The 16,819-nt window shown below is 38.6% G+C and overlaps 2 protein-coding genes across 5 annotated transcripts in view; both read right to left on the bottom strand.

Annotated features, from left to right (window-relative positions):
* MGAM (maltase-glucoamylase) overlaps positions 1 to 260 on the bottom strand; it is a 253,259-nt gene extending 252,999 nt beyond the window's left edge. Inside the window, exon 1 of the mRNA XM_064372824.1 lies at positions 204 to 260. The gene's annotated coding sequence lies outside the window, so the exon portion shown is untranslated. The remainder of the gene's footprint in view (positions 1 to 203) is intronic.
* A 2,802-nt stretch (positions 261 to 3,062) lies between these two features.
* On the bottom strand, positions 3,063 to 15,634 carry SSBP1 (single stranded DNA binding protein 1). 4 transcript variants are annotated; one of them, XM_064372815.1, is made up of 8 exons: positions 15,469 to 15,555; positions 14,832 to 14,898; positions 11,812 to 11,872; positions 10,637 to 10,777; positions 10,349 to 10,436; positions 8,450 to 8,538; positions 3,884 to 3,957; positions 3,063 to 3,484 (listed from the first exon to the last, which is right to left on the bottom strand). In XM_064372815.1, the coding sequence occupies exons 2-7, from the start codon at positions 14,853 to 14,855 to the stop codon at positions 3,914 to 3,916; spliced, it is 447 nt and encodes a 148-aa protein (XP_064228885.1). In that variant the 5' UTR covers positions 14,856 to 14,898; positions 15,469 to 15,555; the 3' UTR covers positions 3,063 to 3,484; positions 3,884 to 3,913. The 4 variants fall into 4 exon arrangements, with proteins under 4 accessions (XP_064228885.1, XP_021520991.1, XP_021520990.1 ...); XM_021665316.2 differs by lacking the exons at positions 3,063 to 3,484; positions 15,469 to 15,555 and adding an exon at positions 15,562 to 15,634 and having other exon boundaries at positions 3,788 to 3,957; XM_021665315.2 differs by lacking the exon at positions 3,063 to 3,484 and having other exon boundaries at positions 3,788 to 3,957.
* Between the last annotated feature and the right edge of the window lie 1,185 nt (positions 15,635 to 16,819).

The raw sequence follows: 16,819 nt of genomic DNA on the forward strand, positions 1-16,819 counted from the left end.
AGGCAGAGGTTGCAGTGAGCTGAGATAGTGCCATTGTACTCCAGTCTGGGAAACAAGAGCAAAACTCTGCCTCAAAAATAATAATAAAATAAATTACCCAGTCTCAGTTGTCTGTGGGAATTTGTGGATATGGAGGACCAGTGGAGAATGAATGCAAGTGGAAGCAGGCAGTGGACAGAAGGCAAAATGCAAACTTCACATACCTGAGTTTGAACTCCAGGTGTGCATTTTAGAAGACGCATGACTTGACAAGTTACTTAACCTCTCTCGGTTTTGGGTTTTCTCACCTGTAAAATGGGTTTATTGTGTCTTCTTAGGACAATGACTAAATGACACAATGATAAAAAGTACTTAGCTTAGTGCTCAGTACATAGTAACCAGAAGAGAAATGTCAGTCATTAATATGATTATTGTTACATCTTAACAGATTTCCCTGTAATTCATTAACCATGGAATTGTCTCTCATTTTCCAGATGATTTTCTGTTACTCCCACTAACCTTCACAGAATATTATGCAAACTCTGATAGAAAAATAGTAAAATGATCCTGCCTTCATTTTCAAGTCCTGCCTAACTGAATGACAAGCATTTATAAATCTCCATGTCACTGTTCTAGGCTGAGTTAGATGGGGTCAAAGGGTAGTTTAAGTAAAAGAAAACCCTGCCTTCAAGAATCGCATCATCTCGTTTGGGAACAAAGAGAAAACAACACTAATTTCTCCTAACTAAGCTGCAAAAGTTAGGCTGTAATCCACACTGCAATGACAAGTAATTCCCAAAGAAATGTATACTCCATTGCCAAAACTGCCACAGAAACATATCTTTGGTGTTTTTAGATGTCTTTGAATTAAATGTCCAGTGCTTTTTAAGAAATAAATGATTGAGAACTGTAAAGGCAGCAAAAAGTAGATCTCACATAGGATGGAGTTTAAAGTAAATCATTTTGGGCCGGGTGCGGTGGCTCACGCCTGTAATCCCAGCACTTTGGGAGGCCGAGGCGGGTGGATCACGAGGTCAAGCGATCGAGACCATCCTGGTCAACATGGTGAAACCCCGTCTCTACTAAAAATACAAAAAATTAGCTGGGCAGGGCGGCGCATGCCTGTAATCCCAGCTACTCAGGAGGCTGAGGCAGGAGAATTGCCTGAACCCAGGAGGCGGAGGTTGCAGTGAGCCGAGATTGCGCCATTGCACTCCGGCCTGGGTAACAAGAGCGAAACTCCATCTCAAAAAAAAAAAAACAAATAAATCATTTTGGGTTGTGTACACGTATTAACAGATGAATGAATGATACAAGCATGAGATGCTAAAATGCAGATGGTGGGGAAAAATAATAAAAGATTTTCTTGTTCATATCCAATGAAGTGATACTCACTAAAAGTGAATGAGTAAAGTAAGTCTACCTCAGAAATAGTGGAAAGATTTTTTTCCCAAAATAAATGTTTTATTTTTTCTCATTACAAAAGTACTATATGTTCAATGCTAAAAAAAAAAAAAGGGGGGGAGAACATAAAAAACTATAAACAAGGAAAATCACACATAATCATCCTCTCTATAGAGATAATAAATTCTGATGTTTCTCCTTTCAGACTTTAAGCATATCTTACATTAATTACAACTTCTTTTTCAAAAATGGGATGCTCCAGACATACTGTTTGATATTTTTCTCCCACTCTTCTATATATAATATTCATCTTACCATTTAACATGAAACCTCCAAATCGAAGTCACAGTGCAATTTTCTGCAGGTTTATTACCTAACACTATCACAACATCAAAAAGGGAAATTCAAGACCCAAAACTTGGGTTAGCAGATCCCTAGTCTTTTACTGCTATCATATCTCATGCAACTGCTCTGCCTAGACCAGATAGGGAGCAGGAGAGGTTCTCAGCAGATGGGGCTTCCCGGGTAGTGGGCAAAGTTTACCTAGTAAGCCTAACTGACTTGAGGCAAGAATGAGTCTGCTAGAATCATACGCATGCTAAAGACTGCACGCCATATACCTAAGTCTGATAAAGCACCACTGCCTTTCAGAGGCATGGAGAGAAGAGGCAACCTCCAAGGGAGAGTTTAAAGCAGAGCCCCTTAGCTCACAGTCATCCAGAACAGCATCCTCTTCTGCCCCTGCATTCTGGACTCAGAAACTGCTCTAGGTTGGTAATTTAGCTCTTCTGTTCACCATGTCACTTTCCCAAAGCAGAGATTTATCACCCTGCTTAAACAGACTATTAATCTACATAATTTCTCACAATATTAAGGCGTATAAAAGGTGCTGTGCTGATGGAAAAAAGAGTTCCTCAAAAGATAAATTTATATCCACTACACAATTTTGCTTAAGAAATGTGGCATAAAGGAATAAAGACTATACCACCAGGCAGTTTTAATGTGTGAACTTAGAGAGCAGAGCTAATATGCTGATTAACTGTCCCAGCTGCAGGGAAAAAAAAAAAAGATGGCTGGCAGGGAAAAACAGCAATGAATTTTCTACTGTCCTGGGCAAGGAAAGGATAAAGCTAAAGAATTTCATCTTTCCTTAACCAAAATGCACTGTAAGTATAAAAAGTTACTCAAATGTGCAGAAAATACCTTAAAACAAAAAAGTCACAGGCATATAAGCTTGTGAATTCTGAACCTGATGAAGTCCAATATGACCTAAGCTGCAGTTAGCACTGTACTCGTACTCTCAGGCAGAGAGGACAGAACATGTAGGCTGGGGAGCAAATACATAGGCTGAGCCAGAGGCCAAACTGGAGACAGAGTGGCCTAGACAGTATGAGAGACTTCTACCATTTGAACAAAACAGCCTGCACAGTAGCAGCCAACCTCCGGGACACAGCAGCAAACTGGCAGGCAGACCTGGGGAGGGCTGATACAAACTGTAAAAAGCAAAAGATGCACTGACTGAAAAACTGAGTTTATTTAATTTTATTGGTAAATTATTTGTATTCTAAAATTTTCTGAACCATATAATAAAAACTAAGATTACATGATATACATAATGATCTATGTACAAGCATCAAGAGATCATGTGGAAAAAGAAAAGAAAAACATAAGACCTAAAACTCTAAGGGAGGCACTGTCAGAGATTGTTAAGAGGATTCTCTTTTAGTTCTGAGTAAGACTCTAAAAGGACAGATAAGAGGGGCATGGAAAGATAGAGAATAATAGAACTACAACTCCTGTGACATCACCTGGAGATGAACAATTTCATCTCTAATTATATTTCAGGTCCTTATTGCTGGTAAACTATGTTTCATAAATGCTACTAGTGAAACTGTCCAAAAATGAAAGATATGAAGAAGGTAGGTTAGTCTTGGATGTTTAGGTTAGACAATAACCACTGCTCAGCAATCCCCTTCAATTTGAGCTGACGCTTCAAATCCCATTTGGATGATTCATCTATCAATACTTACCGAGTGACTATCCTATGTAAAGCACTGTTTAAAATGCAGGCAAACAGAAGATTCAGTCCTTGCCTTCATGTCTACAGAGCAAAATGGTAAGTATATCAATATTTACAACCATGGGATAAATGGCTCACATACAGTGATGCTCAATAAATTCACTGAGTAGACAAATCAATATTATAAAAGAAGTGTACACAAAAACCAGGAGACCTTCCCAAAGGATATTTATCCCTTTGTCATAACACAAATGGGCATAAAGTTTACTGTTTTGTATACCTGTACATAGAAACCACCCCTAAAAGAATAAACAACTAGTAACTGCCATAACAGATAGTAGCTATCAAGATTATATCACAAAAAGAAGAGACAGAACGACAGAAAACAAAAAAAAATCACTCATTTTATGTAAAAGAGTATTTTAATTCTTGTCCTTGGGAACTATAAGGATTATACATGATTTGGAAATGAGACTGTACCAAATGATGGCCAAAGAAGAGTCATCCATTCTATTCCTTCTCTTTTGTCTGGTCACTCAGAAATATAATATTATCTGTAAAAAAGCCAAAGTGTAAATATTACTTTCAGAACTCTTTCCCCTCTCATTCAATAATTTTCCTTTAATATATACATACTTGAGTATTGTTCATTAAAAGGATTTTAGACAAATTTTCAAAATATTAAGTAACTTGCTAAGTTCATGAGAGGTGTGTATGTGTGTATATATACATACATACATACACATATACATATACATATACATACATATATATATATATATATATAGAGAGAGAGAGAGAGAGAGAGAGAGAGTTGGCCTAAGTGGAGCTAAAAGTTACGCACTGGCTGCTTTTCTAACAATTCAGATTTTGTTAGAAGAGGAGGGATATTTCTTGTCTTCCCTAAAAACAAGATAAACTCTTCTCAGAAACAATTTCCTGCAAAAGAACTGGTCATAAAATTGGATGCTTGCAAGTCAGGCAGATGCCATGAAACCAGGCAGCACATCCTCAGAGAAAAGGTCAAAAGCATATCATAGTCCATACTCTGAAGCTCTAGAGGAAAGGGTAAGAGTCCATATGTGGCCCTGTTAGCAATGACAGGATTTATTTATGTTTTTAACTTTAAAAATTCAAATAGAAGAAATTTTATTTTTAAATTATAAAAAAGTAACTTTTTTCTTCGTTTTTAGAGATGGAGTCTCTGTCACCCAGGCTGGAGTGCAGTGGTGCAATCTCAGCTTACTGCAACCTCTACCGCCTGGGTTCAAGTGATTCTCCTGCCTCAACCTCTTGAGTAGCTGGGATTATAGGTGTGCACCATCATGCCTGGCTAATTTTCATATTTTTAATAGAGACAAGGTTTCACCATGTTGGTCAGTCTAGTCTCGAACTCCTGACCTCAAGTGATCCGCTCGCCTCGGCCTCCCAAAGTGCTGGGATTACAGGCATGAGCACTGCATCTGGCCCAGAATAATTTTAATATACCAATTCTTGGGAAATTCTTTATGAATCAACATCACAGAGCATTTTTATCCAAAAATATCAGATATTGATTTAAAATGCAATTCCAGAGGGAGTTAGCTAAAGTAAACAAAAGAACATAGGCAAGTAGTAATCATCCTTCAGCATCCATGGGGGGACTGGTTCCAGGACCCCTATGGATACCAAAATCATCAATGCTCAAGTCCCTGATATAAAATGGTACAGTAATCACATATAACCTATGCACTTCCTCTTGTATACTTTAAGTCATCTCTAGATTACTTACAATATCTCATACAATGTAAATGCTATGGTAACAGTTGTTACACTGTATTGTTTCACTTGTTTTTTATCGTTGTTGTTGTTTTTGTATTATTTTTATTGGTTTCTTTTTTTCAAACATATTCGATCTGTGCTTGGTTGAATCCACAGGTGCAGAACCGAGGGACATGAAGGAATGACTGCATCTCCTTTATAATTCCAAAAAGATCTAGATTCTTATAACTATAAAATTATCCACAAAGGACTGAATATTTGTTCATGACCACAGTCTTCCAAAAACTAGAATGTTTTGGTCTAGATCGGTTACTTCAGAAGAGACTATCTGAATTAACATCACTGTGGAAAAAGCCAAGAGTGCCATCCACTGGTGGTTATTTTTAAGTTACAAATAGGATCCCTAGAAGGGGGAAAAAAAAAAAGTGACCAACGAAACAGATCAACCAATAAACTATTTTCCTCAATTCAAACGTCACTGAAGATCTCTTCGATTTTACCATTAGACATAAACCTAAAATTAACTGACCATGCTAGTGGAAACTAGTGACAAGAAAAACACAAAGCAGCAGATCATCTGAAATGCTTCTGTTTGGCTTGGTTAGTAACAATTCAATAATCTGAACAATCTAATGTTTGCCCACCCTCTTAGTTTGAACTGGAACCCACAGGAGGGTAGGAAAATACCTACTCTGCTTTTCAAGGTTAATACACTTTCAAAGAAACTTACCAGTAAGAAAACATATGAGCATTCTATACAACAAATTAGAAATTCTTAATAAGGTATGGTAGTTAAGACATGAACTCCAGAACAAAGGAAACAAGAAAGATAAAAGGAAAATCGAAAAGACTTATAGAAACCATATAATGTATGAATGTTTATGAAGTAATCAAGAAAATGTGAACACTTTGATACTTAGTAAAAAAAACTAACAGTAATTTATCAGGTGTGACAATAGTACGGTAGTTACATTTTCAAAAAGACATCTTATCTTATAGAGATTCCTATAGAAATGTATGAATGAATGTATGTCTAGTACCTGTTTCAAAATAATCCAGATAGAGGACAAGTGACTGGAGGCATGGATGAAATAACATTGTCCATCGGCTAATACTGAAGTGAAGTGGTAGGTGTTCATTTTACTATTCTTTCTACTCCTACATACGTTTGACATCTTCCATAGTAAAAAAAAATTTTTTTTTGAGAGTCTTGCTCTATTGCCCAGGCTGGAGTGCAATGGTGTGAGCTCAGGTCGCTGCAAACCGCCTCCTGGGTTCAAGTGATTCTCGTGACTCAGCCTCCTGAGTAGCTGGGACTGCAGGCACACCAGACCCAGCTAATTTTTGTATTTTGTGTAGAGACAGGGTTTCACCATGTTCGCCAGACTGGTCTTGAACTCTTGATTTCAAATGATCCACCCACCTCGGCTTCTTGAAGTACTGGGATTACAGGCGTGAGCCACTGTACCCAGCCCAAAAATTAATTTTTAAATGATATTATCTAATTTGGGCGTATCTCCGAAGTTCATAAACACAGAGACGTTAATATAGTGAAATTCATTTTATTGCCATGTATTTATTTTAAAAAAGGTTTCTTAGTATTTATATCCATAAAAACAAACAAAAGCACAAAAATTAACATCTAAGTTTAGTGATTTATTCAAGAAAAGTGAAAAAAGCACCATCTATCTCATTTAAAGACATATTTCCAATATAATTTAAATACATTAAAATTGTTTTGGTCAATTAGGTATTAAAAACAACTTTAATGATAAGTCAATTGAGGAGAATTTGTCATAGAATTCTTTTAAATATTTTAAAGTTTCTTTTATATATGCATTTTTGCTACAAATAAAAAATTCTTAACTATACCATATATTATTAAGATACACTTCTGAGGAGAAAATAAAAATAGTAAAACAAGCTCGAAGGAAAAAGAATAATGTAGAATTTCCAAATGCTGAATTGGTATTTTTTTTAACAGGATAGTAGGTATCACATTGCTATGCTATTTAGATCCCATTAATACATTTAAAAATAACACAATTTTACATTGAAAAAAATTTCTTAATGTCACCTACCAATGTCCAGAGGGGTATATTATTTTCAAAATTCTTACAGCGTTTTCAAAAGTTTAAAAACTCTTTCCTAGGGGATATCTTCTTAATCTTTTTTAAGCTTTATGTGTACATCTTTTCTATGTTGTATTTTGTTTAAAGGGAACATTAGGCCAGACCTAATGGCTCATGCCTGTAATTCCAGTATTTTGGGAGGCTGAGGTGGGAGGATCATTTGAGCCCAGGAATTTGAGACAAGCCTGGGTAATGTAGTGAAACCTCATCTCTACAAAAAAATTGAAAAATTAAGCCAGGAGTGGTAGTGTATGCCTGTTGTTTCAGCTACTTGGGAGAAGGCTGAGGTGGGAGATCACCTGAGCCTGGGGAGGTAGAGACTGCAGTAAGCTGTGATCACGCCATTGCACTTCAGCCTGGTCAACAGAGGGAGACCCTATCTCAAACCAAAAACAAAAAAAAAAGATAACATATAAACTTCTTGGCTGAGCACAGTGGCTCACGCCTGTAATCCCAGCACTTTGGGAGGCCGAGGCAGGTGGATCACCTGAGATCAGGAGTTTGAGACCACCCTGACCAACATGGTGAAACCCCATCTCTGTGAAAAATACAAAAATTAGCTGGGTGTGGTTGGTAGGTGCCTGTAATCCCAACTACTTGGAAGGCTGAGACAGGAGAATCATTTGCACCTGGAAGGCGGAGGTTGCAGTGAGCTGAGATCGTGCCATTGCACTCCAGCCCCGGCAACAGAGAGAGATTCTGTCTCAAAAAAAAATAAAATTAAAAAACCTTAATTTCAAATAGAAATTTCAGCATACTAAGTACCAAAGTGGTTCCAAATAAATCTGCATGCTCACATTAGTGTAACTCTTATCTCGGCACATGCTTCTTCCTGGTTAGGGCTAGATCCCTCCAAAAGATATACATTAAGTTTTTGTAATTCTCAACAATAGGTGCTGGCCTTGACAATTCAGTTTTAGGCTTTATTCAAAAGTTACTTGTGAACTAAAACTGTGAGTATAAACATAACTTTTTAAAGGAATGGATAAACGTAGGAACTCTTAGCAAGTAGAGAAATCAGAGGCATCTTCTAGTGAGTTGCCTCACCTCACAGGAACTGGTACTCTCAACCCTAGTTAGTTACTTACAGTGTAGCTAAGCTTTTAAGAAAGAAAAGAGGAAGAAAAAACAGTTATTAACACAAACTTCTTACCAGCTATGATTGTTGTTGCTTGTCGCCTCACATTATTTTTATCCGTGTATTCACCATAGTCTATTTTCCCTTCCACATAAATTCGAGACCTGACATAAATAAAATTTAGTTTTTAGCTGAGATCCTAATACACTTTATAAGACTCAGGTCAGGGTGATACTGAGTACATGACAAGGATGAAATATATAATCATACACAATCTCATTTCTGCTACCACTTCTAAAGGTTCAGGATTAGGAGTACTGAAACAGTATACAAACAGACTTGATAACATATACATAAAACAGACAATGTTTTCATCTGTCAGCTATTCCCCTTATGGAAGTCAAAAATTAAAGCAGTTCAGAAAGCAACTTAGTGGCAACTTTTAAATCTCTAGGAATAATTTCCAATGTATCATTTTCCTTAATCTTTGATTTTGGAGTCCCCAGCACACTTGCTTTTCATTTACTTATCAATTCTTTTCTATAGTGAGGTTCATGACCTTAGAAACTTAGATGATTAAGATTCAAAATATGGATTTGCAGCTTAGTATAATATTACTAAAACTATTTCTACACTGTATCAGCTTAGTATACCACTTAGAGGTAATTACTAACACTAGTTCTACACTATCTTGAAGGCTAAACTAGATAACAAACCTAACCATGATTTTCAAGGGTGGAAAAATGACAATAGCACCAGTTTTGAGAGTCTGCCAGCACCAAAAAAGTACAACACGGAAAGATTAGTAAAATGTCAAGTGCTCCCCACCCCCCACACACATCCATCAATCAGCAAGTGGGAGTGCAGACACTTACCTTGAAATACCTTCTATGTGTTTGTGTGTGTATGTGCACATATTCATAAACACATACATAAAGGGCAATGAAGATACATGTGAAGAAAAGCTAATCAGTTATTGAAAAATTTCAGTGATTGCTATTTTTCATGAAATTTGTTTTATTTCTACAAAACAAGTATACTTCTAAACATATTAACTATTAATACAACTGCTGTTACACCATTTTGTCCTTTCATGAGTCTGGAAAACATGCCTTTTATACATACTCAATTCAAGCATTCCAAAGGGAAGTATGAAGCCTATAAAAAACATCAAATATGAAGCCGGGTGCAGTGGCTCACGCCTGTAATCCCAGCACTCTGGGAGGCTGAGGCAGGTGGATCACCTGAGGTCAGGAGTTCGAGACCAGCCTGGCCAACATGGTGAAACTCCATCTCTATTAAAATACAAAAAAATAGCCAGGTGTGGTGGTGGGTGCCTGTAATCCCAGCTACTCAGAAAGCTGAGGCAGGAGAATCGCTTGAACCCAAGGGGTGGAGGCTGCAATGAGCCGAGATCGGGCCATTGCACTCCAGCCTGGGCAACAAGAGTGAAACTCCATCTCAAAAACAAAAAAAAGAAAAAGAAAAAGAAAAAAAAGAAAATCAAATATAAAATAACTGCCATGAAGATTAAGTGAGTGTCAGGCTTCAGACATTCCAGATCCTCTGCTGGAAACATCATGTGGATGCCAACAGGCAAGAAGCCACCCTCAGCATCCCTGGTCACAGAGGCACAGGAACTCCTAAAAGCATGCTTCATCAATTGCTCGTATGGCACTTGATACACTTTGCCTTCTCTCCTGCCTCATCTATTTCTATTTATGTACACACCTTGTTTGCCTTGAACTCTAAGTTCTTAGAAAGCTAAAAATATGTTTTTTATACCTTTGAATTAGTCACACATGGCAACACGCCACGCATATTGTATCAAGGACTTAATAAATACCTCTTAAATTAATAGAGTCATTAGTAGTACTCAGGGATTTAAGAGGCTACACACTCCTTGCCATGAGAACACTTCTTATCAGTTCTTTCAACCATTCAATCTGTAAGATCCTTGCTTCTTCAACTTACCCCTTTCTCACATACTGATATGCCACATCTCTGAGGCCTGGCCGGAATACTGATATTCTGTGCCACGTTGTCTTTTGACTGACATCGCCTAAATCATAAGAATAGGAAATTGGTTACAAATGCCAACAGACAACATGCTCAGGAAAACCAATGTCACAATTTCTAAGAGAACAAACAGAATGAAAGACAGATCTTGTTTAAAGTGGTTTACCCCTAAACTAGATAACTGGCAATAAATAATGTCTATTTATTGCTGATAAAATTAAAACCCCAGTCTTTACTACTCACCTATTTGGTAAACTTCACTTTCCCCTGATCGCCACATCTCATTTGTTGCTAGAGAAAATATTGTGACTGGATTTTTTCCTTCCGCCTGTCTCAAGACAGGGTCCTGACCCACTCGCCCAAGTAACTGCACACGATTCAGGGCTGAAACGCAACACCAAGATCAAATGAGACAGAGAACTTGCTATAGACTGAATATTTGTGCTCCTTCCCCCAAAATTTGTATGTTGAAGCCCTAACCCTCAAGGTGATGGTACTTGGAGGTGGAGCCCTTAAAAGGTAATTAGGCTTAGATGACATCATGATGGTCAGGTGTCCTTTCCTTATAGAAAAAGGAAGAGTTCAGAACTCTCTGTTTCTACCATGTGAAAACACAGTAAGAAGCCGACCATCTGCAAGCAAGGAAGAGGGCCCTCACCAAGAACCCGGTCATACTGGCACACTAATCTTGGACTTTTAGCCTCCAGAACTGAGAGAAATAAATGCTGTTGGTTAAGCCACCTGGTCTATGGTATTGTCTTATAGCAGCCTATAAGCTGACCATTAAAGAAATCCACACCTATGATTCAAAGAAATGTCCAGAAGAAATACTATAAATATTACTTCAACTTCAACCTCTGTATTAAGTAAAACTCAAGTTCTAGAAGATCAGAAAATAAGGGATGAATACAGAAAGGTTGCGAGAGAAAAGAGAGTTGGCAAGAAAGAAGAAAATAGTCATAGAGAAAGCAGCCCCACAAAACAAACTGTAAGCTCTATATCTTAAATTCTTTTTTAAGATATCTTTTTTAACTGACTGTGGAACGAAAAGAACAAATCTGAGATCTGAAAATCTTTATAAATACAAGGGAATATTTCTGTGAAGACACAATATCTTTTACAATCTCAGCCTGCAATAACATAACCTGGGAAGACTCAGATAACCAAATATGACTCAGGAAATTCTTATGCAGGACAGTGATGATGAGAATGAGTAGTCACTGGCTGATAAGAACAACAGGGGCTCAGTTTATACTATGTGTCCACAGCCTGATGGGTCACAACCAAGATCTGAAGAGCAAATGTGAGCTAAAAGCACAGTAACATGGTTAACCTAACCAGCATACCTCTTCTACAGCACATCTGAGATCAGCAAATTGCTAAAAATAACATTTTAAACTTGGAAATTATCTACTCACATCTTTCAAGAACCAGACTGGCAGCTGTTTCGGATGCATGTCTTACAAACTGATGAAGTACCTAAAGAAGAACAAATGAATAACATGGCTTTAATTTTTTAGTTAAGGCAAATGCCAACAGAAGAATTACTCACATTCATTCACCATTTAGTCAGTAGTTCCCATAAATTCCAGAAGAGACGAGAAGCTCTTCCCATGTTCTCCCAACAGAGTGCCAGAAGGACGAGGCAAACACTTGCCTTGAAGTGTTTGGACTTCAGCATACTGCAGAAGTCCAAAGGTACAAGGAAGGTACTAGAAGTCATGCTCGAGAGTTAATTTATAGTCCTCCCGTTTCTTTTGCAACAATCTTCCTGATTATGGCACTTCTGTGTTCACACACAGAAGGAAAAATCAAAACAGCAGCACTTTAACATTACAGAGTATGAAAATGTTTTTAATCTAACCTGTACCTAAGAGTTGCTGCCAAATATTTTCAGAATCCAGCTTTCATTAGCTGGAGAGACAAAATGTACTATATATATCCAATATATACATCCTCTAATCCTTTTTTTTTTTAGTATAAACAACTGGTATATTATTACTATATTTTGGTTATAGTAGACTTTAGAAATTAAGAAATTTAGATCCAATATGGGTACTGATTTAATCCATCATTAAACCAAAGGAGACTTAAAAAGAGATGTTTTATAATTAATAATTTAATAAACAGATTCATTAATAACATATGCAATCATTTAACAGGTGTCAGGAGGTGTGGAATAAATACAATGTCATTACTTAAGCCTCACTCTCAGCCATAATGAACAGCCAGTTTAGAGTGGGGTCCCTAACCTCCAGGGCCAAGGACTAGTAGAAGTCTGTGGCCTTTTAGGAACTGGGCTGCAAAGCAGGAAGTGAGCGGCAAGCTTTACTGACTGAGCTTTGTCTCCTGTCAGATCAGCAGCGGCATTAGATTCCCATGGAGTGCAAACCCCATTATGAACTGCACATGCAAGGGATCTAGGTTGTGTGCTCCTTATGAGAATCTAACTAATGCCTGATGCTCTGAGGTGGAACGATTTCATCCTGAAACCATCCTTGCGGCACCCTCCTCCTCCATGGAAAAACTGTCTTCCATGAGACCAGTCCTTGGTGCCTAAAAGGTTGGGGACTGCTGGTTTAGAGAATGAGAAATAGGTTAAATTCCAACAAAACAATACATTCTTAAACTAATCACATGAATGACTTTCTGACATAGGAACAGGAACATATTCCGAAATCAGACTCCCTGTGTCTATGAAACTGCCTTCCCCTGGTTACTCCTTCAGAACTTTAAGGGAATTAGGATACATCAAATATGATTAACCTAAAGTGTCTCATTTCAAAATAAGCAAAAATTATGATAGTCAATATCTACTTCATAAGGCTATTTCAAAAATTAAACAGCTTCTGTAGTGAACTTAGCCTAATATAGTTTCCATAAATATTTCATGCGAAATTTCATTCCTTCAGTGCATCAAAAAAAAGGTCTAATACATTTGGTTCTTTGATTAAACACAAAGATTCGACTGCCCAAGTCAAAGTCATAACATTGTCAGAAAAGGTAGTCACTACCACATAATAGCAACAATCATTACTGAATATCAGCTAAGAAATTTATCTATTATCAATTCTAAAACTAAATGTAAAATTATCTGCATTTAGAGCTGAGAAAACAACCTCAGAGAGACTGCAGAACCTGCCCGAGATCCTGCAGGAAGTATGTGGCAAGTGATCTCAAGGACACAGGGCCCTCTGACACCAATGTTACTGCTTTCCCAAAGCCCTCTGCTGCCTCCTTAATTTCAAGAGTTACTGTAAAGATAGGAGTACACATCACTGAATTCAGAGTTCAGAGAGCTAGCCATTCTATCAGATAAACATTTTCAAAGTGGCAATACTGTTAATATAAAAAGCACAAGTCTACCAATCAAACACCAACTCCCTGGGTACTGCTGGCTATCTAATCCTACCACTAAATTTAGGGGCAGAGGGTGGATAAGAAAATAAAGATATGAGTACAACATTCTATAGAATCAAACTGCTAGCTAGAACCTGTGTCATGACTCTGGGAATGTACTCATTTGAGTGATCAGACAAGCTAGACCTCATAAATCTTACACAATAACAATGTCTCATTTTGGGCACACAAAAATCAAGATCTACTGGAGAAGATTAGGAAAGGATTATTTGGATAATTTTTTTAATTAAACTTTTGACTTTTATTCAAAGACATTTTAATACTGTAACATTAGTGTTATTGAAAAATAATAATTTTCATGTTTCACATTTCAATACAGAAAAATTAGATTAAAGATACATACAGGTTAAAGAGGGGATCCAAGAATGTAAGATTAAGGTGGGGAAAATGATAGCATCATGGAGGAACTGATTCTTCATTGGTCTTCACAGAAGGATAGGGAGTGGGAGAGAAGTATGATAAAGAATTTGGTGCCCAAATGTGTTGAGGAGAAATGGTAGTCTAAGCTGGCTCAAGGTGGGCTAGAGTGACTGGAAAAGTGAGGACCCAGATTAAGTGGAATGAGAAGGAATTTTCTACATAGTGAAATCTGTGGTGACCATTGAGATGTGAGCGGCTCTCTTCAGTGTGGAAAGATGGGGGAAGAGGAACGTTTAGCAACACAGGAGGTAGACGGTCAAAAAAGCAACTACATGCCTTAAGAAAAAAGTTGGAACGATGATTCCTACAGTCCTTAGGTCACTAAAGATCTTTAATCTCCTATCACTGGTTAAACTCAAGCAACACACGTTTTAAAAATTAATGATTCCTATTACATTATGTGAATGAACCTCAACTTTTTTTTTAGTGAACATAATTTACACTGGAAAACTCCATCCCCAGTCCTCCATATCAAACGAATACAGAGGTGGGTGGGTGAGCTCCCAGGTCATTTGCCCCTGTAGTTAAAAGCCTAAAGATGCCTGATCACTGTGTCTGACAGTAATACATCTCAATATTAATACAGACAAGTGACTACCTGTAATACAGGTCTTCGAAACATGGCTTCTATTTTCTTTTCTTACAGTCTAATCTTTAGGTTGTTCCTGAAGGAAAAAAAAAAAAAAGAAGAAAGAAAACATTACATCTTATGGCAAAAGCAATTTTGCGACCACAACACACCAACATTCCTGCACACCTGGTGAGAATTCCTTCCTCCCTCCCAAATACACTCACACCTGTTATGTCTTTTTGGTCCCAAATAACTTCCTCTTTCTCCAACCCATACACCCAATTTTGATTCTGAGTTAATTCCACTTCCAATCCACTGTCTTCTCAAATTTCATTACAATGCAAGCTCCCTTAGGGCAGAGATTTTTATCTGCTTTATTCACCGCCATTTTCTAAACTTCTAAAAAAAGTTAACGCATAGTGGGGGCTCAATAAATATTAGCGTCACCAAGGGACTTATATCTGAAACCTGTTGCTGAAAAATTACTGCCTTCATCTCCGTTAACAAAGACCAAGCAGCGTAGAAACCCCAGGGCTACCCAGCCACACTGTAGGGAGAGGTTAACACCCTTTCCTGGAGGTGGCGCCACCACCTGAAAACCGAGAACTGGGAGGAAACCACGCTGTCCTCCGCACAGCTGAGAACGAAAGGGCCAGACACTCACACAGCACCACCTCCCGATCCACGCAGGATCGCGCGCAACCAAAACACACGGCTCCAGCACTTCTTTCAGGCCTGCCCTCCCTGACTCCCTCACCTGACGCTCTAACCCGGCCAGCCCGACCAGTCAGGCGATCACTTCCGGGGCACAGGGTACGCGAAGCTCGCGAGAGGAAAAAGGAAACAGATCCGTAACGTGCGCCTTGGAAATACTGCCGGCCAGCGCTGCGGGAAACGCCTCCCCTTAACTCTGAAGTTCCGCGAGCTTCTCTTTGGGCGCGAGAGGATGGATCAACGCCGCCAAGTGGTGAATTTGGAACGTTTCAAGTTTCGAATGAAATGAAATTACGTGATGAGGTTCCTAACTAGGCCCAGGAGGGGGCGAGATAGGCAAAACAGAATAGCTCTGCCTGGGGGAAAAAAAGCAAAAAGATTGATGACAGGCCTAGTCGACAAAGTGCGGCCTGTCTCTCCAAAAAAATATAAAAATTAGCTGGGCGTGGTGGCGCGCGCCTGTGGTCCAAGCTACTCGGAAGGGGATCACCTAAGCCCGGGAGGTCGAGGCTGCAGTGAGCCCAGATCGCTCCTCTGCACTCCAACCTGGGCAACAGAGCGAGACTCTGTCTCGAAAAAAAAAAAAAGAAGAAGAAGAAGAAAGGAAGGGGAGGAAGGGAGAGAGGGAGGAAGAAGGAAGGAAGGAAGGAGGGAGGGAGGAAGGAAGGAGGGAGAAATGTGAAGGGAGGGAGGAAGAGAGGAAGGAAGGGAGAAAATTTCCCAGGCCTGTTAAAGCACTAGAAAAGCAGAAAAAGAAAGGGGAGCCAGGGAAGGGCTGACAGGCTGTGAAATTTAAGGAAATACCAGAAAAACTGGTAATCAAATAATATTTGAATGTAATATTTTAAAACGTAAAAATTAATGCAAGAAATCCAGGAGGAACAAAATATGAGTCATGTGTAGCTTAACAGGGAAAGGTCTGAGGAATGCATCATTAGGCGATTTTGTTGCTGTGTGCACACCACAGAATGTACTTTCACAACCTAGATGGTAAAGCCTGCTACACACCTAGGCTGTGTGGTGTGGCCTGTTGCTTCCAGTCTGCAAACCTGAACAGCATGGGACTGTACTGAATAGCAGACCATTGTAATACCTGGTAAGTATTTGTGTGTCTAAACATATGTACACATGGAAAACGTACAGTACAAATACAGTATAAAAAATAAAAATGGTACACCCGTATGGGGCACTTAGCATGAATGGAGCTTGCAGAACTGGAAGTTGCTGTGGGTGAGTGAGTGGTGACTGAACGTGAAGGCCTAGGACATTATTGTGCCCCACTATACACTTCATAAACACTG

The sequence above is a fragment of the Aotus nancymaae genome, unplaced genomic scaffold (genome assembly GCF_030222135.1).
Source record: "Aotus nancymaae isolate 86718 unplaced genomic scaffold, 86718_ANA_hifiasm-v0.15.2.pri h1tg000002l, whole genome shotgun sequence".
Classification (NCBI taxonomy): domain Eukaryota; kingdom Metazoa; phylum Chordata; class Mammalia; order Primates; family Aotidae; genus Aotus; species Aotus nancymaae.

Excerpts from the sequence above, each read along its gene's own strand:
- SSBP1 (XM_064372815.1), bottom strand. The coding sequence starts at position 14,855 with ATGTTTCGAAGACCTGTATTACAG. Across the intron at positions 11,873-14,831 it reads TTCGAAGACCTGTATTACAG|GTACTTCATCAGTTTGTAAG; the intron begins GTAGTCACTTGT and ends GTTCTTCTTTAG. Across the intron at positions 8,539-10,348 it reads TATCAGTATGTGAGAAAGGG|GTCTCGAATTTATGTGGAAG; the intron begins GTAAGTTGAAGA and ends TATTTATGTCAG.